Source organism: Acomys russatus, chromosome 9 (genome assembly GCF_903995435.1).
Source record: "Acomys russatus chromosome 9, mAcoRus1.1, whole genome shotgun sequence".
NCBI lineage: Eukaryota > Metazoa > Chordata > Mammalia > Rodentia > Muridae > Acomys > Acomys russatus.
Genome location: NC_067145.1, coordinates 45,350,779 through 45,377,778, shown reverse-complemented (window position 1 = coordinate 45,377,778; position 27,000 = coordinate 45,350,779). Strand labels below are relative to the sequence as shown.

Sequence of the window (27,000 nt, the reverse complement as noted above, 5' to 3'; positions counted from 1 at the left end):
TTAATTTCAAAACAAAATAAAAACATAACAAAGAAACAGGCTTGGTTCTTTGAAAACACAAGTACGATTGGCAAACCCTGAGCAGAACTTAGCAAAAGAAACACAGAAGGACCATATTAGTAAAATTGGAGATGGAAAGAAAACCATTACAACAGATATCAATAAAATTCATAAAACCACTAAATCTTACTTTTAAAAAACCATATATTCCACTAAATTGGAAAATCTAAAAGAGATGGGTTGTTTCAACTTTTACAATAACAACAAACACACAAAGCAATCATCAAACACCAAGGGGTGAGGCCATAGCTCAATGGTTATGCTTGCCTGGGCTCTAAATTTGATTTCCATCCAGCTCCTCAAATTAATTTTTAAAAGTTTAATTACCTGCTTTTTCTGTGTTCTGTTCCTGTTTTCCAGCCAATCATCCATTTGTTCCTCAATTTCTTCAATAGAAGTTCCATGATCATAAGACTGAATGTATGTATTTTCTAAAGGCATGTATACAGGAAATTCTGGTTTTGGTTTTTTAACTTTAACTTTCTTCTGTTCTAAAAAGAATATTTAAAAGAACCAATTATTGACATTTGTTCAAAATAAAAATAGAAAATATTGTAATATGGTATTCATAGACTACATCTTTGAAGAACACTTAAACATTGTTATTTTATCAAGACAGAATTGCTTTGTTGTAAATAGCTATACCATCTATTGTGCATTGATCACCACATTATTTAAAAACAAACTGAGATGCTGCCAATATGATTATGACATGCTCACACTGTGAGTTTGTATATATCTTTGGTTTTCAAAGTAACTTTCTTTAAAATTTATTGTGTCAAACTTTTATTTAGCACAATAGAGAGAGAGCTCTCTAATTTACTGTCAACTTTTTAAAAGGATTTATTTTTTTTATCTATGTGTATATGTATGTGTCTATGTGAATGTGTGTCACATATATGCAGTTGCCCACAGAGGCCAGAAGAGGGTGTCAGATACCCAATAGCTGGAATTACAGGAACCTTGTCAGCTAGGTGGTGACCCTGTCCAACTTGGGTGCTGGGAATTAAAGGTTGGATCCTCTGGAAGTGCAGGAAGCACTTTTAACCACTGAGCCATCTCTACAGCTCTTAGTTTCTTAATCATACCTCTATTGCACACTGCTATATAGTTTTGAACAAGTCACTATTAGAGTATGCATTTTTCACATTTGCATAACAAAGCATTTCTCCATAAATGGTATATATTTATATTTTCAACATTTTAGAAAGAAAATCTAATCTGGGAGCATCAGTCAAATGTTTCATAAAAATATTTCCAAGGCTATTCAGAGTGGCACATACTTTTAATCCATAAAAATCAGGAGGCAGGGGCAGGCAGATTTCTGTGTGCTAAAGGACAGCGAGGTCTACAAAGTGATAGTTTAACTAGAGCTATGCAGAGACCTGTCTCAAAAAAAAAAAAAAAAAAAAAAGAAAAGAAAAGAAAAAAAAGATTCCAGCAAAGCAAGTATGATGGTGGTTGCAGAGATCAACAAGCAATGTGATATTTATCTCTGTGTCAGCACACCGCTTGGTACTCCTACAATGATGAAACTGCCTCGCCTGTCTTCAAGCAATGCCTGGTATGCACTGGACAGTGTTCATTTGTTTTCTTACGGAGTTTCACTCTCAGTAATAACTCTGAGAAGCTGCTCCTTTTTCATCAGGAAACTCTCCTAGCCCCACGACCACATTTTTACCACCTGATATTTGTGTGTGCATGTGGATATTATAATGCCAGTGTGATAAAATCATCAAATATTCTAGAAACAACCCAGACAATCCATAAATCTTTCAGTTCAGAGGGCAAATGATTTAACAATGGATGTCAAAAAGACTGAATACTCTTTTAAAAGAAAACCAGACATGAATCTTCTAAATATAAAAAATACATTTCATCTGAAAAAGTGTATTGATTTTAAAGATGGAATTCCAAAAATCTTACAGAAATTAACTTTAAAATCACATGTGCTATATAGAGAGGAAACCCTAAGTTACATCACAAACCCAAATCCCATAAAGAGTACAGACAGGATAAATACCAAGGGGCAGCACATTTGGAAAGAGTGTCTGCAAGCTACATGACAAACAAAAATTGATAAGGAGCTTATAGAAGGAGACTGTTTTAAACAAGAGGCTAGGGAGCCCCAGAGGAAAAGTAAGTAATGGTCATGAGCAGGCAATCCAAATGAATAAATCCACAGGCCAAGAAACAAAAAAAGAAGCCTATACTTTCAAGTTAAAGAAATAAAAGTTCAAGTAATACCATGTATGATTTAAGATCTATCATGCGGGTATGAGTTTTTAAAAATCTAGTAATATATACTTTAGGCAGAGAAAAGGCTCTATTTAAACTGGGGAAGAGGTATAGAAATCTGAATTATTCTATTAAAACCTGTGGGCAAGTAGCCTAAAAAGATATATTACAATTAAATATGTAAACCTTTTTTGGAGCATACAAATGAATGTGTGGATTTTGTGTGTGTTGAAAGAGAGGCTATTTATTGTTTTTATAGACATAACAATTAGCAGTCAATGCCTTATGGGATAGATGACTGGTAAAACTACAAACATAAATATAAAATATAAAAGACTGCAACATAGATCTATTTGTAAATTCAGGTTTCTAAAACCAATGAATAAATTAGTAAATATTCATTAAATTCTGTTCTTTCGAACCTGCGGACCCATGGACCTGTGCCCACCACTAAATTTTGTTCTTTTAAAATAATTTTTTTATAAGTTTGCACCATCTAACATTTGTACTCGGCAAAATCTTATAAATTGAAAGGTATTTTCAAAACGAAATGTCTAGAAAACATGCATGAGTGACCCAAAGATTTGTATTTGCCAAGTAGTCTCAGAACCCCTTCAACACCCACACACTTAGTACAAGTAGTCTCAGGATCCGTCCAGTACCCACACACTTAGTACAAGTAGTCTCAGCATCCCTCCAGTACCCACACACTTAGTACAAGTAGTCTCAGTACCCCTCCAGTACCCACACACTTAGTACAAGTAGTCTCAGCATCCCTCCAGTACCCACACACTTAGTACAAGTAGTCTCAGCATCCCTCCAGTACCCACATACTTAGTACAGAGCATGCACAAGAGCTTTGGACGGAAGAACATCAATTATACTTCACTTAAGAACAACAAACCCAAGATTTATTTTTTTTTAGCAGAATGGTGGGATTTCTTAAGAAAAATTGGCTTAAATAAAAATATGTAATCTCCTGATGCTACTTGTGAGAATCTTACTGAAGTTTCTTTTGATTGTAGGGCTAGAGAGATGTGTCTTAGCAGTTAAGAGCAACTACTGCTTTTCTAAAGGACTTAAGTTTGATTCTCAGAACCCATGTGGTTCAAAACTCCAGCTCTAGGGGCAATCCAACACTTCCTGCTTCTGTGGGCACCTGTAATCACATGTACATATCTACTCACAAACAAACATACATGCACACTATTAAAAATAATAAAATACTTTTAAAGCATCTCAAGATTTGCAAGTTATCAAAAAGTGAATGTGGACACCAACCCAGCCACAGAACCTTTGACCTACAATCTGTCCTGACTGCACAGGATGCTAGGGCAGTGGTGGCACAGGACTCCAGGAATAGCCAATCAATGTCTGATTTAACTTAAGGCATTTTCACAAGATGGAACCCATGCCTGACACTGCTTGTGATGACCAAGAACCAGATACTAGATAGCTCAGAGACCTAGAGTAAAAGCAAAAGCAACTGATCAAAGAAGAAGAAAAAACAAGAAAGAGGGGGAGGAGGGAAAAGGGAAGGGGAGGAAGAAGAAGGAGGAGGAACAGGAGGAGGAGGAGACCTCATAAAATGACTCCTAATGATATTCTGCTGTACTTATACATTTGAGCCTCACCCTAGCAGTGTGGGAACAGATACAGACACCCACAGGCAGACATTCTGTGGAGATAGTATAAAAGGGAGGTCTCCATCAAATCCCTCCTCTCAGAGCTCAGGAAATTCTGAACAAGAGGAGGTGTAAAAATTTTAAGAGTCAGAGGGTATGGAGGACATGGGAGAACATGGCCCTCTAAGGTAACTAAGCAAGGCACATATGAGCTCATAGAAACTGAAGCAACAGCACAGGCAGGAGTCTGCATCAGGTCCTCTGAGGGTATATTATAGCTTTCAGCTTAGTATTTCTATAAAACTCCTGATGGAGAATGAATGGGTCTCTGACTCTTGTGCCTGCTTTAGGGACTTCCGTCTGTTGGGCTGCCACATCCCACTTCAATATGGAAGTTTGGGCCTCCTCTTATTTATTTTATTTTGACATGTTTGGTTGCTATCTCTTAGGTTTGTTCTTCTCTAATGAGAGACAGGAAGAGAGTGGATCTGGAAGGGAGAGAAGGTGAGAAGGAACTTGGAAGAGTAGAAGGAGGGGAAACTATAATCAGGATATATTATATGAAAAAAGAACCTATTTTCAATTAAAAAACCATTTTATACTTTAATGATATCTAAGATTCAAAAAAGCAAATTAAAATTAACATCAACCAATAAACCAAGCACACTAAAATTCAAACAACTAAACAAATAGTAAACAAACCCAAAAAACAAAGTTTATACTTTTGATTCATTAAATATGTAGTGAATGAAGAGAAATGGTTATTTTTCAAAAGAAAAATGTACTCAGTAACATTATCAATGCATTAACACCTTGAGAGACCCCATCTAAACAAAATAAAAAGGAGTTTGGCGTTCAAGAGAAACAGGAAGGAAAAACTCATAATATTATGTGGCTGAAGTGATACAGCACTTGCCTAAAAATGTACAAGGTCTTGGGTTCAATCTCCCACATCACAAAAGTAACAAAACTTCCAACATAAGAAGTTTACTTATTATAGATCAGGATTCTTAAATTAGAAAAGTTTTATAGTGTTTACTTAAAAAAAAAAGTTTTTATTTATTTAATACGTATACCGTGTTCTGCCCGCATATATGCCTGCACACCAGAAGAGGGCACCAGATCTCATTATAGATGGTTGTGAGCCACCATGTGGAACTCAGGACCTCTGAAGAGCAGCCAGTGCTCTTAACTGCTGAGCCATCTCTCCAGCCCCTCAAATTGGAAATCTTACGAATCAGTTACTTGATCAGTTATTTTCTGACTCAAAGTATGAAGGTGTTTGTCAATAATGATTTGAATTCTTTGGCCATGAACTGTACCATAGCAGTGTAGTAAACAGCACCCTAAAATATGCCTTTCTGGCAGACCCAGAATTTCTCCAGTGATCAGGCAAAAACCACTCTGTTTCATGAAAACGAGACCAAACCAAACCAAACCAAACTACAGCCAAATCCTCTTCCCCGACATAGAAAAGGTTGATGGGAAGTACCAGAGCACCATCCTTCCCCAGGGTGGCAGAAGAAAGGCTGAGAGGTAATGAGGGTCCCAGGTCATCTGTGTGCTTCATGCAGACTGTGCTGACAACTTGTACTTGCTGACTATCTGGCAATAAAAAGGGGTCTCTACCTCCCTGAAAGGCCAGCTTAAGAGGAAACCAAGCAGAGAATCAGCAGTTTGGGTAGTGTCATTCTCATACAATACTACTGGGTAGCAATGGGGAACAGTAGGCACTCATGCTCCACCAAGGCAGGGTGTTCAGTAGACCTGGTGACAAGCAGAAAAACACTAGGTCCCACCTGTATGCTTATATCTACCCTCTTCCTCCACTATAACATACCTTAACTTTATAATAAAAGAGAAAGGAACTAGAAGAGCTAATATGGTTTTGGGGGACAAAAAGTGCCAATAATCACTTGATCCAATTTAACAACTTTCATGGCCACATAATGAAGACATCATCATGGCAAAGGGAAAAATATAGACAAGTGAAAAAACACACTTTTTCTATGGTACAGTTCATGACCAAAAAGGTTCAGATCTGTATCAATGGCAGAGGAATTTTCCTTTAAAGCAAAACAAAAATCAAAATAGTGCTGAAGCCAGGCATGGCAGTTTCCAGCATCAAGGCAGGACAGGCAATCTGTGAGCTGGAGGCCAGTCTGGTGAGTTCCAGGCCAGTAAGAGTTACATAGTAAGACACTGCATGGAAAAAACAAAACTGCAGAATGTGAACGCTAATGGGCTCTCATGGCAACGTGCCATACTGCTTGAACTGTACACTAAGCCTAAAGAGCTGCAAGAAAATGAGTGAGCAGGCTGTGGCAGTGTTACTAAAACTGTATCTCAAATGAAGAAGTATGATGAGGGCATTTTCTTAAAATTAAGTATCTTTCTGGGGGTAGATACTTTATCTCAGTGGCTAAAGCACTTGTTGCTCTTGCAGAGAATTCAGGTTTGATTTCCAGGACCCACACGGCAAATCACAACAGTGTGTACTCCAGTTCTAAAAGATTTGATGCCTGAAAAGATAAAGTATAATTTGAGGGGCCTTTTCTAATCACCCGTTCGAGCTCCCAAATAGTGAGACAGAGACCTATAGATATACTCAACGAGCTTTAAGCACTAAAACTGGGCCGGTAATGATCTATTCTAACCCATCTATGCTAGTCTTGCTATTTCCCAGCCACATGCCCTGAATTACTTGCCATACTGATTCTGCCTGGGTTGCTTCTGCTCCGTAGTCCTCATAGCCACATTCTTCCTCTTGCTCTTCTTTTTCTTTTCTCTCTCCCTACCTTGTAGTCCCTACTTGAGACACCCAAGACTGGGAATATAAGACCAGACTTCCCATCTCCTCTGCCCACTAATTGGTTGCCCAGCTTCTTTATTAACCAATCAGAGATAATTGAGGAGCAATGTTTACACAACATTGATCAATGGTCATGACAATGCCCATATCCAGAATGCAACTAGATTTTGAGGTACAGAATTCAACAGCTGAATACACAGCATGCCAGACCTATCCCCAACTATAGGCTCAATTTTCTTAACCAATATATTTTATTAACAGTAGTTAATACATCCATTATAACCCGACTAACCAAAACAATAGGAAATGAGGATTAATGGACACAATAACAAAACCTTAAGGATATCAGTTCTGAGGAACGATTCTCTGGGCATGAGCCGCAGGATTTCTTCTGCTGGAACCTGGGGTAACCAGAACCCAGAACCTCAGCACGAGCCGGAGTCCCGAAGCCTTCCCTCGAGCAGTTCTATCTAGTAGCATCTTGAAGTGCAACCATGAATATCCAAATCTATCCCAAGTCTCCAATAAATACCCTGCCTCCAGTTCTGGGCTCATTTATATATCTCCTCCCAGAGTCTGGTCATGGGATCTTTTCAGCTGGCAACAATTAAGCTCCTGCACGAGGTGGTTGCTCTTCTAGTGAATTAACCTCACTTGTTCTCTCACGAGACTGTTCCGATCCCACACTTGGAATCCTAAAAAACAGGTTTATCGCTCCTTCACCTCCCCCTTTCTATTTAATAAAATAAGCTATATACAACAAACTAAGAATTGCCCATTAAGTCAACATTTACAAGGACCAATCCATTTGTAGTTAACAATTTTTAAGAAATTATTCCACTATCCTATACTACTGATTCTTTTAACTAAACCTATATTAAAACTGTGGCTATCTAGTCTTCAAGCCCATCAGAGACCCCAGAAGGAAAAACTATCTAATATGAAGGAAGTGCAGGCAAGTAACTTTCAAAAGTATTGACAGGACAGAGAGCTGTCTGGACAGTGACAAGTTCCTCTCCATTGTTGGGACATCCAGTCTTCAGCTAGCCGGCCCAAGGCATTTGACAGGCTGTTTCTGGACTGTCACAAGTTTCTCTCTATTGTAGGTGCACCCCACCTTTAGCCAGCCAGTTCAAAACATCTCAGAGACTGCTCTGAAGCAGGAATCCTGAAGGGACTAGTCCACCTGGTCTCTGCAAGGTGGCCAATTTTGGTTCCAAGACTTCTGACACATGACTGACACGTTGGCTCCACTGTCCACCAAGCCTTCTATTTTAACACCATTCAAGTGTATAATTAACTTAGGTCTCTGATAATTAATTACTGTTTGTCAGAATACATGTGTCCCTGTGCTTCTGAATGCACCAGTCCTTTCCACTGTAGCGGCTTTGCCCTTAATGAAAGGAAACAGTAGGAGTTGAGCAATTCTATCCCCGGCATTGATTTCCATCTCCTTTTTCACACATGCCATGATTTTTAATTTCTCCTTAGAATCTCCATCTACAATACTGGGATGCACAATAAAACTCTGAGAAGTCAGCCCACTTCTTCCCAGAACCATTCCTACTGTGCCTGAAGGCAAAGGACCGAAAACAACAGTATTTAATTTGTAACATTCAGCCTGGGGAGATAGGGTAAGAGACATATTTGAAGCCAGACCCAAGGCCGCACTGCCTTCAGTAGGATGCACCAGATCACTGATACTCAGTTCCCATTTTCCTGTGGGTTTGTCATTTCTGGACTGGTCAAAGGAATTCGGCTGGCACACTTTATGGGGGCCCGAACTGACGGCCCCCTCCTGCCGTTTCCCGTCGGCAACATATTGCCTTGCACACCTCTCTTAGACTGACAATCCTGAGACCAATGCTTCCATTTCCCACAGAGACTACAGCACCGTGGAAGTCTTGGTACCTCATTACCATTATTGCCAGAACCTCCTTGTTCTCTCCTACAAGTTATGTTTTCTCCCCAGTTATTTGTGCTTTCTATCTCTACAGTTTCTTTGCACCTGACCAATTTTACCACAATTAAACTATCAAGTATTATGATATCTGGGCTTTCTGGCTAAAGCTTGTCCCACAATATTATTTTGATATTCCTGAGAGTTAATATTAACTGTCTCTTTTACCCAGTCATCTAATGGAGCGCCTCTTTCCTTTAATGGTCTACGCACCCTCTTACATTCAGTATTTGCATTTTCATAAGCCATGATGAATTTTAATGCCTGTTTGGTGTCAGAATCTGGCAACACCCTATCCATAGCAGATCCTAATCTCTGTAAAAAATTCTGTAAAGGGTTCCAGAGGTCCTTGGAATGCTTTAGTAAGTGGAATAGTTGTTTTCCCAGGTTCCTCTACCAACTCCCAAGCTCTCAAGGCTGCATTACAACATTGTTTAATCACTCTATCTACAGCTTGAATTTGTTCTCTTAAGTTAGTATTCCCCAAGCAATTGATCTCTATTAATATTTATTCCCTGTGTCCTATTTACTTGTTCTATTCTTACAGCCTCTGTACGCCACCATGATAACCACTGTAACTGTTGTGCAGCTTTTAATACTGCTGAAACTAAATTTTTCCAATCTTGGGGAACAAGTCTATTCTGCGTGGCCCAGCTGTTTAGCATTTGTTTAACGAAGGCAGAATGCACACCATATTTGACGATAGATTCCATAAAATGTTTTAAATCCATCATGGCTACAGGACGCCAAGCCATTTCGTCATAACCCTCAACACCATTTTGTGCTGGCACATGTCTTACAGTGACTGGAAAAGCTGAAGGTGTTTGGGCAACTCTGGAGGTGTCCTCCACCAGGACATGTTCCTCCAAAGACCTTTTGGTCTGTCTGCCTTCCTTTTCCTCTGGTTTCTGACCTTCTGCACCCTTTTTAAGCAAAGGTGCCTCTGCTTTTCAAGCTCTTCCAGTTTTTTCTGCATTTTGCCCATTTGTTCAGTCAAGTCAGTAATTCTTTCAAAATGATAGAGCTTATTGACTCTTCCGGTTTTTGCATCTTATTGGTCTTTCTTTCAAACCTTTTAAATATGTTATACAATAAAAAGACCAAGAAAAAACAAAAAATTCCATATGAGTATAAGGCAGGAAAGGACTTTGTAATGGCAGCTGTGATTTTGCTGACACCCTGAAAAAGCATTACAATCTCTTGAAAACCATTATCTTCCTCCACAACATTAGAAGTTGCCCATGATGTCCAAAGCATGTTGGGTGTCACTTGTAGGCTCAATTTTCTTCCTTTTTTTTTAAATTTAATTTTATTAATTTATTCATATTACATCTAAATGGTTATCCCATCCCTTGCATCCTCCCATTCCTCCCTCCCTCTCATTTTCCCCTTACTCCCCTCCGTTATGACTGTGACTGAGGGGGACCTCCTCCCCCTTTATATGTTCATAGGGTATCAAGTCTCTTCTTCGTAGCCTGCTATCCTTCCTCTGAGTGCCACCAGGTCTCCCCATCCAAGGGACGTGGTCAACTATGAGGCACCAGAGTATGTGTGAAAGTCATACCCCACTCTCCACTCAACTGTGGAGAATGTTCTGTCCATTGGCTAGATCTGGGTAGGGGTTTGAAGTTTACGGCCAGCATTGTCCTTGGCTGGTGCCATAGTTTGAGTGGGACCCCTGGGCCCAAATCTGCCTATCATGATGTTCTTGTTGGTTTCTTGGACCCGCTGGATCCTTCTGCTTTGCCATTCCCCCATGCTTTTCTCATCTAGAGTCCCAATAGGATGTGCTCCCCTCTGTACCAGTTTCCTGGTGAGTGAAGACTTTCATGGGACATGCCCCTTGGGCTAGTATGCAGATATAAGTGAGTATATACCATTTGACTCTTTCTGCTTCTGGGTTAACTCACTCATTATGATCATTTCTAGTTCAATCCATCTGTCCACAAATTTCGGGAATTCCTTGTTTCTAATAGCCGAGTAGTATTCCATAGTGTAAATGTACCACAGTTTCTTTATCCATTCTTTTACTGAGGGATACTTAGGCTGTTTCCATGATCTGGCTATTATGAATAAGGCTGCTATGACATAGCTGAGCAAATTTTCTTGTTGTGTGCTGGAGCATCTTCTGGGTATATTCCAAGGAGTGGAATAGCTGGGTCTTGAGGAAGCCCTATTCCCAGTTTTCTGAGATACCACCAGATAGATTTCCAGCGTGGTTGTATTAGTTTGCATTCCCACCAGCAATGAAGGAGTGTTCCTCTCTCTCCACATCCGTGCCAGCATGTGGTGTCGCTTGAATTTTTGATCTTAGCCATTCTGATGGGTGTAAGATGGAATCTCAGAGTTGTTTTGATTGGCATTTCCTTGATGACTAAGGAGGTTGAACATTTCTTTAAGTGTTTCTCAGCCATTTCATATTCATCTGTTGAGAATTCTCTGTTTAGTTCCAAGCCCCATTTCTCAATTGGGTTAATTGGTTTGGTGGTGTTTAATTTCTTGAGTTCTTTATATATTTTGGATATTAGACCTTTTTCAGATGTAGGGTTGGTGAAGATCTTTTCCTAGTCTGTAGGCTGTTGCTTGTTCCTTTGACAGTGTCTCTGCCTTACAGAAGCTTCTCAGTCTCATGAGGTCCCATTTGTTAATTGTTGACTTTAAGGTCTGGGCTGTTGGTTTCTGTTCAGGAAGTTGTCTCCTGTGCCAATGTTTCCAGGCTGTTCCCCACTTTTTCTTCTAACCAATTTAGTGTCTCTGGTTTTATGTTGAGGTCTCTGATCCACTTGGATTTGAGTTTTGTGCAAGGGGACAAATATAGGTCCAGTTGCATTTTTTTACACATAGACCTCCAGTTAGACCAGCACCATTTGTTGAAGATGCTATCCTTTTTCCATTGAATGGATTTGGCTTCTTTGTCAAAAATCAAGTGACCATATGTGTGTGGATTCATATCTGGGTCTTTGATTCGATTCCACTGATCAACCCGCCTGTTGCTGTGCCAGTACCATGCTGTTTCAATTACTGTTGCTCTATAGTACAGCTTGAGATCAGGTATGGAGATTCCTCCTGAGGATCTTTTATTGTATAAGATTGTTTTAGCTATTCTGGGTTTTTTGCCTTTCCATATAACGTTGAGAATTGATCTTTCAATGTCTTTTAAAAATTGTGTATGTATTTTGATAGGGATTGCATTGAATCTGTAAATTGCTTTTGGTAAGATGGCCATTTTTACTATGTTAATTCTCCTGATCCATGAACAAGGGAGATTCCTCCATCTTCTTAAGTCATCTTCAATCTCTTTCTTCAGGCACTTAAAGTTTTTTTCAAACAAGTCATTCACTTGCTTGGTTAAAGTTACTCCTAGATGTTTTATATTGCTTGTGGCTAACGTGAAGGGTGTAGATTTCCTAATTTCTTCCTCTGTATGATTGTCATTTGGATATAGGAAGGCTACTGATTTTTTTAAGTTAATTTTGTATCTAGCCAATTTGCTGAGGGTGTTTATCAGCTGTAGGAGTTCCCTGGTGGAATTTTGGGGGTCACTTACGTACACTATCATATCATCTGCAAATAGGGATAATTTGACTTCTTCCTTTCCCATTTGGATCCCCTTGATCTCCTTTTGTTGTCTTATTGCTCTGGCTAGAACTTCAAGAACTGTATTGACGAGATATGGCGATAGTGGGCAGCCTTGTCTGGTCACCGATTTTAGAGGATATTCCTTGAGTATCTCTCCATTTACTTTGATTTTGGCTATTGGCTTGCTGTATTTAGCCTTTATTATGTTGAGGAATGTGCCTTGTATCCCTGATCTCTCCAAAACGTTAAACATGAATGGGTGTTGGATTTTATCAAATGCTTTCTCTGCATCTAAGGAGATGATCGTGTGGTTTTTTATTTTCAGTTTGTTTATATGGTGGATTACACTGATGGATTTCCATATATTAAACCATCCCTGCATGCCTGAAATGAAGGCTACCTGGTCATGGTGAATGATATCTTTGATGTGTTCTTCTATTCGTTTTGGAAGTCTTTTATTGATTATTTCTGCATCAATGTTCATAAGAGAAACTGGTCTGAAATTCTCTTTCTTTGTTGGGTCTTTGTGAGGTTTAGGTATCAATGTGTCTATGGCCTCATAGAAGGCTCAATTTTCTTAACCAATATATTTTATTAACAACTTATTGACCGAGCATACGTCCCTTATAACTCGACTAACCAAAACAATAGGAAATGAGGATTAATGGACACAATAACAAAACCTTAAGGATATCAGTTCTGAGGAACGATTCTCCGGGCGTGAGCCGCAGGACTCTTCTGCTGGAACCTGGGGTAACCAGAACCTCAGCAGGAGCCGGAGTCCCGAAGCCTTCCCTCGAGCAGTTCTCTCTAGGAGTGTCTTGAAGTGCAGGCATGAACAGCCAAATCTATCCCAAGTCTCCAAAAAGCCCCGGCCTCCAATTCTGGGCTCATTTATATATCTCCTCCCAGACTCTGTTCACGGGATCTTTTCAGCTGGCTACAATTAAGCTCCTGCATGAGGTGGTTGCTCTTCTAGGGAATTAACCTCACCTGTTCTCTCACGAGACTATTCCGATCCTACACTTGGAATCCTCAAAAACAGGTTTATCTCTCCTTCATCCAACAGACTTCCTCTTCAGCCCCTCAATGAGCACTGCAATCACATGGTGCACATACATACATGCATGCAGGCAAATCACCCGTACATATAAAATAAAAATAGATCCTACTAAAATAAGTATCCATCTGAGAAATCTTATACAAAAAAACAAACAAACAAACAAACAAAAACCTGTTAGTATCTACCTGGAAAAAAAAAGTTGATATTTATTACAAACTGACTAGTTTTATGTCTGTAGAGAGGAAGACTCAGTCTTCTTCAAAGTAAAGCCCCTGCTAGGTTCTCTAATCCAAGTGATCAGCCCTAATCACAGGAGCACCTGCCCTTCTTCCAAAGGGCTCGGGTTTCATTCCAGATACCCCATGGTGGCTTACGGCCTTTGTTACCCATATATATAATAAATATTGTAGAATCATTTGTGTGTGTGTGTCTATCAATAGTAGTTAAAGAGAGGACATGAACTTGAGAGGGAGTTAAGGAGACATAAGAGTTAGAGGGGGGGGAAGAAGAAGGGGTAGAAATGATGTTAATACAGTGCTCATGTGTGAAATTCTTAAAAAATTAAATTTAAAAAATTACCCTTTTAGACTTCCTCCTGTGCAATACCATGCTAGTAAGACCACCACAGCCTGAAAGTTAATTCTGGTGCAGCCCTCCCCACATTGTGTACCCTCTAAGTAGTAAGGCAGATAGATTAGCTAAAGGGCAGATTAACAGTTAGGCCTTGAAAAACTGGTAGTATAAAATAACTCTTGCTAATCTATACCAGATGCACTTAATCAAGTAGATGAAAATATTATGAACAGAGTATTCAAATGATCATCTTTAAAATTAAGAAAGATAGGGCATATAGAACACTGGGGAATCTGGGACATTCATGTATTAATTCTAAACTATACAATGCACAAAACTATAATGAAGCTAACAAAATTAAAGATTCCTTGCATATAACAATTAGAGTCTACATTTTAAAATACACGACAGTTTTTGACTCTGCTAACAGTGAGTGCAACTGCTCTTTACTGGCCCTAAATAATGATAGTCTTACCTTTACCAATAAACCACTGACATGAAAACACAAGACAGTTCTATCACATAAGCCTCATAAGAGCTCTAGGCTAGTTAGTGATGGACTGCCAAGTGTTTTACAAGGCTGTTTACTACTTTGACAGAACTTCCACATGTTTGTCGATTTAAAAATTTGCATTTCTGTCCTCACTTATCAGGAAAGTGGGACAGAGGGGAGGACATCCTATTGGGACTTTAGGTCAGAGAAGTATGGGAGAATGGGGAAATAGGAGGATCCACAGGGTCCTAGAAACCTACAAGAACATTATGATGGGCGGATGTAGGCCCAGGGACCCTGCTCAAACTACGACACCAGCCAAGGACAATACGTGCAGTAAACATCGAACCCCAACCCAGATCTAGCCAATGGTCAGGACATTCTCCACAGTTGAGCAGAGTGTGGGGACTGACTTTCACACAAACCCTGGTGCCCCATATTCGACCACGTCCCCTGGATGGGGAGGCCTGGTGGCACTCAGAGGAAGGATAGCAGGCTACCAAGAAGAGACTTGATACCCTATGAGCGTATACAGGGGGAAGAGATCCCTTCAGTCACAGTCATAGGAGAGGGGAGTAGGGAGAAAGCGGGAAGGAGGGAGAAATGGGAGGATACAAGGGATGGGATAACTATTGAGATGTAAAATGAATGAACTAATAAAAAAAGTTTAAAAAATTGCATTTCTTTAAATGATTTTTTAAGTAGCAGAATAAGAAAAAAATTTTAAAGCTGAGAATTTTATGTTGTTGGTTTTTTTTGTTGTTTGTTTGTTTTCAAGACAAGGTTTCTCTGTATAGCCTCGGATACCATGGACTATCACTATAAACCAAGCTGGCCTCGAACTCAGAGATCTATCTGCCTCTGCCTCCCTGAATCCTGGGATTACAAGCATGCACCACTGCGCCTGGCTTAAATTTGAGAATTTTAACAGAATTTTTAAGTCTTTAAAAAATTTCTGAAATACGGCTACAAAACTCCAATGTAGATTTCACATTGCGATAAACACCTCATGTTTAACCCCAGTTTTCACAAGGGGTTTCATATGTTCTTTTCTTTCTTTCGTTTTTTTTTTTTAAATGTTCTTAATCTGCTATTATTAGACAATTCTAATGCATACTCCAAATTTTACCAGTAAGTTCATTTGTTATAAAATTCAGATTAAAATGCCAGACTAAGATAGTAGTGACATGTATGTAGTAAACTCTGCCTGCCTTAACAGGTAACTTTGGAGTTACTTTTAAGATTTTCCCTATTTTCTTATTAGTTCATTTTCCTTCTGATTCACTTAAAGGACTTAAAAAATGTTAATGTACATTATTTAAAAGTAATAATTTCATCAAAATTGCATCTAGACTTCCATTTGCCTACTTCTACTGCTCAACACACATTTAGCAGCCTTCATATACACTCTTCTATCATCTTGATTCTTCCCCTCATTTTGTGGTTGTTAGAACCTTTTGAGTTGAATGTCTCCTTGAGACAAGGTACTGTATGGACAGACACTCAGCTGGCATCCACGACTGTTTGTAGACTACATACAGCTGTCTATTCACCTCACCATTTACTTACTGAGCATTTACTATGTGCCATGACACAGTTCACTGTTGCAGATACAGTGAAAAAGAATCATTCATTTCCTGTTCTAAAGCTGCTCAGACACATGGAGAATTGTGACAGACAAAAGAACTGTCCCTAAAAATAACTGTCTTGAAGATATAACTGTGAACAGAACAAAGTTCTAGCATTCACAGAGCTTATATCTAATGGAGAAACTAGATAAAAAAAAAGCTAATATGCATTTGCTGAGCAGTAGTAAATGCTGTGAGTAAAATAACAGTACATGTAGACATTTTGTGGTTGTTAGAAAATGTTGGGAAGGTTTATATAAAGCCAAATCAATGAAAGGACTGATGCTTAGAGAGTGTCATCTTTGATAGTATGTTTAGCTTTTTCTAAAACTCACCAAGAAATGTCTCTGTGTTCCATGGAACATTTCTGTCTTTTCTTTAAAAAGATTTTAAAGGACTTGCTTATTTCTATTATATATATATTTTTTTTTTCTTCTTTTTACATGTATAGCTGTGTACCACTTGCATGCATGGTGCCCATGGAGGCCAGAACAGGGCAACAGATCCCCTGGAATAGGAGTTACAGATAGCCGTGAACTGCAAGTACTACTTAGAATAGAGCCTAGGTACTCAGTCAGACCAGCCAGTGCTCTTAACCTCTGAGCCATCTCTCCAGCTCTGCTTTTATTTCCCTGAGGTAGGAACTTGCCTTCATGTAGTCCATGGCCTTCTGACTCAGCGTTCAAGGTGCTAGATTACAGGAGTCCCCATTCCTGATTTCTTTTCAATATACTGAAATTTTATTCAAGGTTGTTTGTATTTCATAACAATATTACAAAAGAAACAAAGGCTTTCAAAACAGAAACTAGGTTGTTGTTGTTTTTTCAGGTTTACCCACTGCTATAGTCCCACACTTGAAGAGTTGTATGACCCCAGGTTGGTTCATCTCTCTTGACACTGGACTTTGGCTCAGTAACAGTATTTCCCATGTATACTACATTAAGTACAAGTGTCTCTGTTGGAAATGGCAAAGAAAACTCAACTAGTGTTAAAAGAAAATTTGAATTTAATTTTATATGACAGTTAATAAAGTAAAGGAATACTTGGAACTCACTTTGAAGTGTTTCCATTTCAATTCTAGCCAGTGCATCTTCTTTTTCCTTCAATTTTGTCTCCTTGTATTTTGCATAAAACTGCCCAGCATCCTTAAAAGAGAAGTTACAAGTAAATTAACATAAAAATAATTTTGCTTTGACAGTATACTCCCTGTAATTTCCTTTTAGAACAATGCACTCATTCTCCACATACGCTTTCCTCTGTTTTCCAATGACATGATGAACAAAAGAAACTGAACAAACACTTCTCTATAACGTTTCTTTGTTGGAGAACTAAGTCCAAAAACTGCATGGGTATAAGTTTAAGTCAATTTTTCACTTATGGAAAGAAGGGTTTCCCTGTCAGTTCTCTTCTACTGTGTGATGTCTCCCAATTGCACAGGCAGCAGAAAAGCTTACTGACTGAACCAAGTATCTCGTGTAGAAATTACATTACTGTGACTAACAAAGTATTAGTGCCATTCTTGGTTATTACCTCAGCTCCAGATCTTCTTCATTATGTAGGATGAAACAACTTAGCTCTGCATGAAAGCTGCCACTCTTCCTTCCTATGACTCTCATGGAAGAGTGTAACATGGTTGACATGGGAAACTGAAGACACATGCCACGTAGACACTCCATTGTAAACATCCAGTGGCTAAAGTCTCAATGAGTGACACATAGGCGTCTTCAACAAGGAACCAAAAGAAAAGACTAGGCATCACATTAATGACAGAGATGAAAATTAACCTGTTGGCACTCTAGGCATGTGACAACCTTAGCAATGAGAAGTAGCAAAGCAGATCTTCCCATATTCCTTGATGTAAGTCTCAACACATTCCAGAAGTACCAGGCCACACTGTGTTTCCACACCTGCTTTTGCTTCCCTCAAGTTGGACTATTTTGCTCCCTGACATAATCTTGACAAACTCTTTTCCATACTGCAAAGCCTGTTCAAAAACCATTGCCTTCACTTTCTCCAGCAGAACAAGTCTCTGTACTTAAACACTCATATGTGTGTACCATGTCAGAGTCAGCTAGAAGATGGGACAGTGGAGGCAGAACCAAGATTTGGCAGAGAGCAAGTACTTTGTAAGTGTTTACTACACTGAACCAAACTGAAATACATGTGAAATCTTATAAAGAAGGAAGTGAAAGGCATGATCTGACTGTTGAAGAGTATGGAAAGAAGTAGGTATCAAGGATAAGTTTAAGGCAATATTTCTTTAAAAAAATTTTTTTTATTAATTTATTCTTGTTACATCTCAATGGTTATCCCATCCCTTGTATCCTCCCATTCCCCCCCCCTCATTTTCCCATTATTCCCCTCCCCTATGGCTGTTCCTGAGGGGGATTACCTCCCCCTGTATATGCTCATAGGGTATCAAGTCTCTTCTTGGCAACCTGCTGTCCTTCCTCTGAGTGCCACCAGGCCTCCCCATCCAGGGGACATGGTCAAATGTGAGGCACCAGAGTACGTGTGAAAGTCATACCCCACTCTCCACTCAACTGTGGAGAATGTCCTGTCCATTGGCTAGATCTGGGTAGGGGTTTGAAGTTTACGGCCTGTATTGTCCTTGGCTGGGGCCATAGTTTATGGTAATATTTCTATATCGTAAGATTCCTAGAGAAGATGAATCACAGATATATGTGATCATGTCTATAGAAAACAAACTACTACCTAGATCAGACGTAAACACATGAATGCTGCCAACTCATTTCACTCAGGGTTATAAGCAAGCCAATGGTATCTTATGAGGTCTGTTTCTTGGGATTATCCTGGAATGCTTCCACCAGATAATGAATTAGGGAAATTATACAGAGTTTTCCTAAAACATCTGAATAAATACATCGTGAAGATTTTTCTTTTTATTCTTTTAATTGACATTCACGTTCCTATTTTCCACTACAAGCATTCCTATAAGTTGCGGGTCAGATACCCAGCTGTATAATCAGAAGACCACAGATAGTAGTTCACTCAATTTACTCATCCTCCAAACTGATACGTACACAAATTATACCTACATATCCTCAGGGTTTGGGGCTAAGGTTTTATGGTCCCAAACATTTTCAGCGGCCTCCCCCACCAAAAACTTTCTCAACTCTAAAAGAGTACTACTTTATAGTAAGTCATATCAGCTATTTATACCTTGGTGTGACTCAATGAATGAGCTTATTAGCTTCTTTCCACAGAGTAGGTTTTAATAGTAGGTAAGTATAAAAGGCCAGGAAGGCATTGGCTCCTGAGGGGAGTGGAAAATGTAGCACCATGCCAAAAAAAGGGGGGGAGCACAGATTAGTTATTTATGAGGTGAAAGAATATAGATTGAAATATATCAACAGAGTATATAGTACAATGAGACACAGTGTTCAAGAGGACAGATTTGATTTTGAGACAAGCTCTCACTAGACAGCCCAGCAGGCCTTGAGCTCATGATTCTCCTGCCTTAGCTTGTAAGTTCTGGGATTACAGGCATACGTCAAGAAGAGAGATCAGATTTTGGAGTTCACCTATCTTGAGTTAGATATCAACTCTTCTATTTTACTGGTTAGGAGATATTCAGCAAATTGTTTCTCTACAGGTCAGTTTTCTGATCCATAAATGAGGATAGTAAGTGTCTAACTCAAAGGACTGTTATGAAGACTGAACACTTTACTATTTATTTAAGAGACACTTAGGAGTCATCTGCATAGTTGGGTCTTCTGTATACTATGGCTTCTTAATCATTTGGCACCACTCTATTTTCCATTACAAAGTAAGGCTGAGTGTTTATGCTTCACACTTCCCCAAAATGCCTCCTGTCAAATCTTGATTCTTCTTGCTTTTTTTATTTCTTGTCTGCACACTACTTCACTCAATGAAAAGACCTGTTACTGGGCAGTACCAGCCTCTTCCCTAGAGGTCTTGTCATCGATAAACATTTCTCCACTAAGGTTTCCTCATCCTGCTAGAGCACATAATTTTACCAAGAGTCTGCTCTGATATAGTCATATTAGCTGGAGAGTTGTAAAGTATCAAGCACCTAACCCTACTATCTAGCTAACTCAGGGCTGTTTTACAAATTCCCTATTTCATTGCCTGTTTGTCCAAGGCAAAGAAATCTTATCTTCCATATGGTCATGTGTTAGCATTTACTTAAATGTTCCTGATGCTTTTTTAAAAATTACTTGTACTTTCAAGTTGCAGTTACAATTTGCCTTTTACAAGAAACATACTTCCCTGACAAACCTACCACTTCAGATAGTTCTACTGTAACTAAATAATTCTGCTGTTTCCGCTATCCTTATGCATAGTACAGTGTAGCATACACTACAATCTGAGCTGGGCATGGTGGCATACGCCTTTACTCCCAGCACTCTGGGAAGCAGACAGAGGTGGATCTCTGTGAGTTTGAGAACAGACTAGTCTACAGAGTAAGTTGAGGGCAGCCAGGGCTACACAGAGAAAACTCTGCTTAGAAAAAACAAATAAACAAACAAAAATCACAAAAAGATACATTACAATCAAGAACATTCTAAAAGGAGAATTACCATATGGTGCAGTAGCTTGAAGTTCTGTTTTACACAGGACAAGAGATGAGAAGGTTAGGGATAATCTACCACAAGCAATTTTAAGAGCCATCAAAGGAAGAGTACTGTGAATATTGTATAAAGTTCAAAAAATGGAAACTTCAAATTCAAATAAATATATGAAAATATTTTTAATAATAAAAATTAGCTTAAAAACTGATTATGTAGTATTCAAGAAGAGAGTGTGGTATTCTTTAATATATATTTTAGAGAGATTTGAACATTCAAAAGGGTTTGAAAAATATATCATTATCTAGACATGGAGCTTATGTTTACATTTGCTCATGTAATCTCAATATTAAAAAGGGTTGCCTACAATTTTTAAAGTATATTTTAGAGTTATGAAATAAGCAGCAACAACCCTTGGAGAATCTTTATTTAAGTCTGGGTAGAAGGGCAACCTCTCTGTTTCCAGCACACTGAAGAGGCTGCTGCCTTCCCCAGGCAGCGCTTTGTTTACATGCATTCTAAGAGGAGTCTCTACAAGCAGCAGAGGGGGCAGTAATGAAGGGCCCTGGATCTAAGAGAAAGAAGCAGCTCCAAGCTGTCCACAGTTATGGTCCAGGGACGAAGCTTCTAAGAAGGGAGGGCATTTGCACAGAGCGTTCTGCGAAGCCTCACAGTGTTCTATGTTTTAGGCAACTGTTAAAGCAGCTAGTGTAACGCAGTGAAGACTCTCCTCTCTACTGAGCTACCATGTTCATGCAGCCCATGAGTCCTGATGGTGGCGAAGGATGGACATACTGGAGCCTTATGATAACTAACATTTAATTAAGGACTAGACCTTAATGTAATAATTTTACAACTTTAGGAAACGCATATCTAAATAAATTTTGTATATTACTAAGAAATGTTATATATCAGGTAGTAAGCTACTAAAACGATTGAGTTCCCAGAAAATCAAGCCATCAAGTAAATTGTGGGTATTTAAGATCTGTCTTACTTCAGAAAAATGTGAAGAATATGGCTATAAGATATAAATTGATGGCCAACTGTAGATATGTGGCACTTCCTGAAATAGAGGGTCCTAACAATTAAATTGTTATAAATTCAAACATATCCAACTCCAACACACATAATGATTAAAATAAATTAGGTTATAAAGTTAAAGTTGAAAACAGATATAGCACTGATTATATGTTATCAACTTCTGCTACTTTCTTGAAATAGAACATGATCAAATAAAAATCATTCCATGGCCAGAGGCATAGCTCAGTGATAAAATGCAATGTGTGAGGCCCTGGTTTTAAGCCACAGAACCATACACACATGAGTGCATGCATGTATGTAATCTTCAGAAAGGCACTTTGTGTGTGTGTGTGTGTGTGTGTGTGTGTGTGTGTGTGTGTGTGTGTGTGTCTAATGTCCACAAAGGCATTATGAACATTAGTATATTTTGTGGAAGCTTTATGTTGACTACAATGAGGACAAAAGCTCAGTTTTGTCAGACTATTACAGAGCATGTACTCTGTTCAAAAGCACCATTAGAACAATGGACAAAGGCGTGAAAGTTGAACAGAGCTATATGTTTAATGTTACAGTTAAATTATAGCATCAGTGTATAAAAGCCCTCTTTTGATATAACCCAAGTTCCTTCTAGTTCATATTCCATGTCCTTTGCAGATCATTTTACTGGGATTTTTACTTTCTAAACACACTTTGTCATCTTCTCCAATTTTCTCATGAAGTTACACATTACAGTTCTTCCTTGTCAATTATCTTTATCCTGTTTGAACATTCTTTTCAGATTTGTCATGTAAGATTCATCTGTTACAAAATAACTTGCTAAATAGATATGCCTAAATCTAGAGATTGGGAATATGGTTTTTGGTGGCAATATGATATCCTCTTTTTTAAAAAGTGGTTGAATCTTTTCCTCAGCCTTAATACAGTATTGTTTTGTGGGAAGTTCTATATCTATGAAGTTGTCTTTGTAAACCTACTACAAAGTGGCCACTTCTAGGTTAAGGGTTCATTCATCTTCCATGATTCAGTTTAAGTGGTCCCTCTTGAGTTTTCCTTGTCATAGCAAATACATATACCTGACATCTTTGCACAACTGTAGGTGTCACTGGATGCTAAATATTTGAAGCCTACTGATCTGAAACCTGTACCCATGTGCTGTAAGTGGCAAGTCCTAGAAGGCATATTCCTTTCCAGGGCCCCCGTCATGCCTCATTTTTATGTGTTTAATATATTTTTTCAATTGGATGATTTAATTTTCATCAAGTAACCAAAAGAAAACTTACATATCAAATTTTTTTGGATTTGGGGGGTAATAGAAAGAGAAGAATTTAGACAAACTAAGAAGGCAATGTAATATACCTCCTTAGGAATCTCTGATGCTAAACAATCAGAGAAAAAACTGATAAATATATAAAATCAGCCACATTTGCTATTACATATACGATTCAAAAATATTGTGTACAAATGATAAAATATGAGTAAGCTATCAGCACCATTTCTATAAGAACAAGTTTAATGCTTTGGAATGTTCACTGCGAGAGAGGCTGCATGTAGACATGAAAGACAGAGGAAAATCACAAGAATCTATATGGAGTGCACACTTACCCTGCTTCACAAGAATCTATATGGAATGCACACCTACCCTCCTTCACAAGAATCTATATGGAGTGCACACCTACCCTCCTTCACAAGAATCTATATGGAGTGCACACTTACCCTCCTTCACAAGAATCTATATGGAGTGCACACTTACCCTCCTTCACAAGAATCTATATGGAGTGCACACTTACCCTCCTTCACAAGAATCTATATGGAGTGCACACCTACCCTCCTTCACAAGAATCTATATGGAGTGCACACTTACCCTCCTTCACAAGGGTCCAGCTTTCAGCTCTTCTTTAAAAAGATCAAGATAAAAATCCGCCAAAAAAAGCATAATTACAGGTATGGTTTACATAAGAAAGAGGACAATGACCATTGATAAGTCAGTTCCTGTGTAAATGTCAAATACTGAATCTATATTATGAGTAGTGAATAAGTATAAAGAACATGCCGTGAAAAATTGAGCTTGTGTGTGTATGCAATTTTTATATGTAAGTTGTTAGTATGTTTTCTTCTGAGTACTATGCCAATTATTGGTCTGGGCTTCTTAGAGTTAAAATGGCTATTTCTGAATTTCACCTTATTTAAGAACATCTCATAGAGGTATCCCAGTGTAGTCAATAGGCATGTGTAATAAACACTATTCAATATTATGGATGATAAATTAATTCAAAGGTCACAACAGATAGAAAAAGAAGTCAGACCATGACAAAATTCTAAAAGTAACTATTCAGCACTGCTTTATGACATCTTTCATAAGCTAACATTTTCTTCTTTCCAAAAAGAAAACTTGTGTCATGGCACATGTGTGGAGGTCACAGAACAACTACATGGAGTCGGTTCTCTCCCTTCACTTTTACGTGAATCCAGGAAAGGAGCAGGTTACAGAGCTTTTACCAGATGAGTTGTCCCTGAGACCCTAATGTTTTCAGTATATTGCTAGTCAAGGCCAGAAAAACTAATTGTAAATTCCTAAAAAGAAAAATTAAAACATCAAATATTAGCTTAGAAAGAAAGAAAGAAAGAAAGAAAGAAAGAAAGAAAGAAAGAAAATCACTTTACTTTCTTAGTATACTTATCAGTAAGAAATGCTTAGAGCAAAATGCAAAACATAGGCTTTTACAAGTGTGGAAGGCTAATGCCTCAAGAAAAGCTGAAAGGCAAATAAACCAAACTCAAAGTTAAAACTCTAAAATTCAAACTGATCAAGAGTTAAAGATTGTAGAGTTTCTAGGGAGACAGAAAGGTTTTTGTTCGTAAAACTTGATAATAATGCAAAACCACTGTTTAATATGTTACATGTAGATGCCAGAAGCATATAATTTAAAGTAAACTGTAAATCTAAATCTCCATATTTTACTTCTAGTTTGGCAAATTATGGTACCTGTTAATTAAAAATGTCAATTCAACAAAATACAAGTTATTTCACCATCACAGGTAGTTAAGACTGGTGTGCCTTGTGGCCCTCAGGATCACACCTCTCATCTACACTCTAGATTGCATACTGCAAAGACTCTCAAGTTGGTATTTTTTAAACTATGTTTTTAATGTAAAACCTTGTCCTGAAAGATTTTTCTGTCACAGGTTACACAGTTTGGTAAATATAGTTTTCATCTCTTTTACTAACTGTTATTGACATAGTATAAAACATTTGAACACTTTTCCAAATTTCAGGCTGAGTATAATAAATAAAATTAGTAAAGGGAAAATTTCATAAAGTATGAGCACTGAGCTAAATGTGAAGAAAAAAGTAAAATCTCCATATATGTCCTCCTGTTTTATTGTTTCATCAGAGATGAGCTCAAACAAAAATTCTAATTATTGGTAGGGAAAAAAATGTTTCCACTCTCCTTGAAGCTGCAAATAAAATGGCAAGTAATATGCATTTTCGCGTAAATGTTCACATAAAGATCTTCTTTTTAATATATTTAAATGCTATTAAAATAATGGACAAGTTAATTAAACCTTGTTCCTTTTTACTAGTTAAGCCTTTAACTCTAATTGCTTTTATAAAATTTCTTTTTCCATTGACTTGGAATTCAATAAGCAAAATAAGAGATACTTATAGGAACAGGTGTCTACATGATCCTTAGAACACTTCTAATTTAGGGTTAACTTATTCAGTTATTATTATGAAGCAGGTACTATATATCGGCATTCAAATAGCAGACATAGCTATAAATTATTTCATGAATAATTAAAAATGAAAGCATCTAACATTCTAAGAAGAAAGGCATTTTACCTGGATTAGATGAGGCAATGCTTTTAGTGTAAGGCAAAACCAAATTCCCAGTTTGCACGGAAGCAAATCATGCCATTGTGGTTTTATTAGCAATCTAAAAGGAGGGAGAAACCCAAGTAACAAATCAGAAAAATAGACAAAGTTGAGAATACTTGCATATTTTAGCAATTATGAAATGTGTTATGAATATCAATTTAAATTAAGCAATGAAGAATGTTTTCAATAACATATTTACGTCTGACAGCGTGCTTTGAAATGCAGAGGTTACAAATATGATATATAAGAATCTAACCTATAGAATTTTGGGGAAAGAGGTTTCTAATCACGTAATAAAAATTAAAAAAACTAATTAGAGGGGAGGGGCTGGAGGAGAATTTGCTCAAAATACATTATATGCATGTACGAAATTCTAAAAGAAGAAATACAAAAATCCTCTAACCCCTCCCCATTTAACCTGGGCTTTCATCATTTCTACAAAAATGATTTTTTGTTTTTGTTTTTTTTTTGTTTCTTTTTGTTGTTGCTGTTGTTTTTCTAGACAGGGTTTCTCTGTGTATCCTTAGCTGACCTAGACTCACTTTATAGACCAGGCTGGCCTCGAACTCACAGAGATCCACTTGCCTCTGCCTTCCTGAGAGCCAGCTCAAAATGAATTCTTATGAACCTTATGATTACTTCAGCTTATAACACTAGCCATCATCAAAGTGTTCACAAGTGCTGACAAGTAACTACCAAGATGGCAGAATAAACAAATCGAGGCATAAAAATTAACGACACCTGCAGTTTGCTGGAGCATTACTTACTTATGTCATCAAGACAGAAGACAAGGAGAACAGTTTTGCTCACCATTCACTTCCTCTCTATTTACTCTCAATTCTAAGCTAAGACAGATTATTCTAGTAGAATTTTATCTCTAAAGTTCAATACAAAAATTTCAAACTACTAGACTTTGAGAGTTTAATATTTAGATATATAAGAATACTTTATAAGAAAAGACATTTTTAAGAATTTTGTTTATAAATTATGGCACATGTTTCTATACACGTAAGACAGATGTGACAGCATATCTGAAGTGAATACACACATGATGGAGAACCACATTACATTAATACTATTTTCTGCACCCCTACCTTTCATTCTTTTCAGAAGCACCTAGTTTTGTTGCATCCATACTCTTGCTTCCCGTCTTCTTCTTTTTTTCTCTCTTTTTTCTACCAAGCAGTTCATCCTTACCGTGGAAAGAATGACAGTAACTGATTGTCTTTAAGGTATATACTTCACATGCTATAAAGATTCTTTTATAAAAAGAAAACACTAGAAGAACATTTATGCAAATATATGTAGGGTCCAACATGATCGAGTAAAATCATCAATCTTTCACAATAACCGTTGCCATGGTATTTGACCTTACAGACACATGAAATTCAGTACTGTCAGTCATGTGCATCTCCATAGCAATCAAAATTTCTAAGAATAGAAAGCATTCAACTTATTTCTATTATTCATGCACAATGGATCTACTTTAAAAAGAATAAATAAGTAAATGATAATTCAT

At 37.9% G+C, this 27,000-nt stretch overlaps 1 protein-coding gene across 1 annotated transcript in view; it reads right to left on the bottom strand.

Moving 5' to 3' along the window:
* The window catches only part of Dnajc1 (DnaJ heat shock protein family (Hsp40) member C1), a 185,267-nt gene that overhangs the window by 66,621 nt on the left and 91,646 nt on the right, over positions 1–27,000 (bottom strand). The window contains exons 5-8 of the mRNA XM_051151273.1: positions 26,576–26,673; positions 25,446–25,539; positions 17,086–17,176; positions 388–551 (exon numbers count right to left, since the gene is read on the bottom strand). Of these exons, the coding sequence (XP_051007230.1) occupies positions 388–551; positions 17,086–17,176; positions 25,446–25,539; positions 26,576–26,673 (447 nt within the window). The remainder of the gene's footprint in view (positions 1–387; positions 552–17,085; positions 17,177–25,445; positions 25,540–26,575; positions 26,674–27,000) is intronic.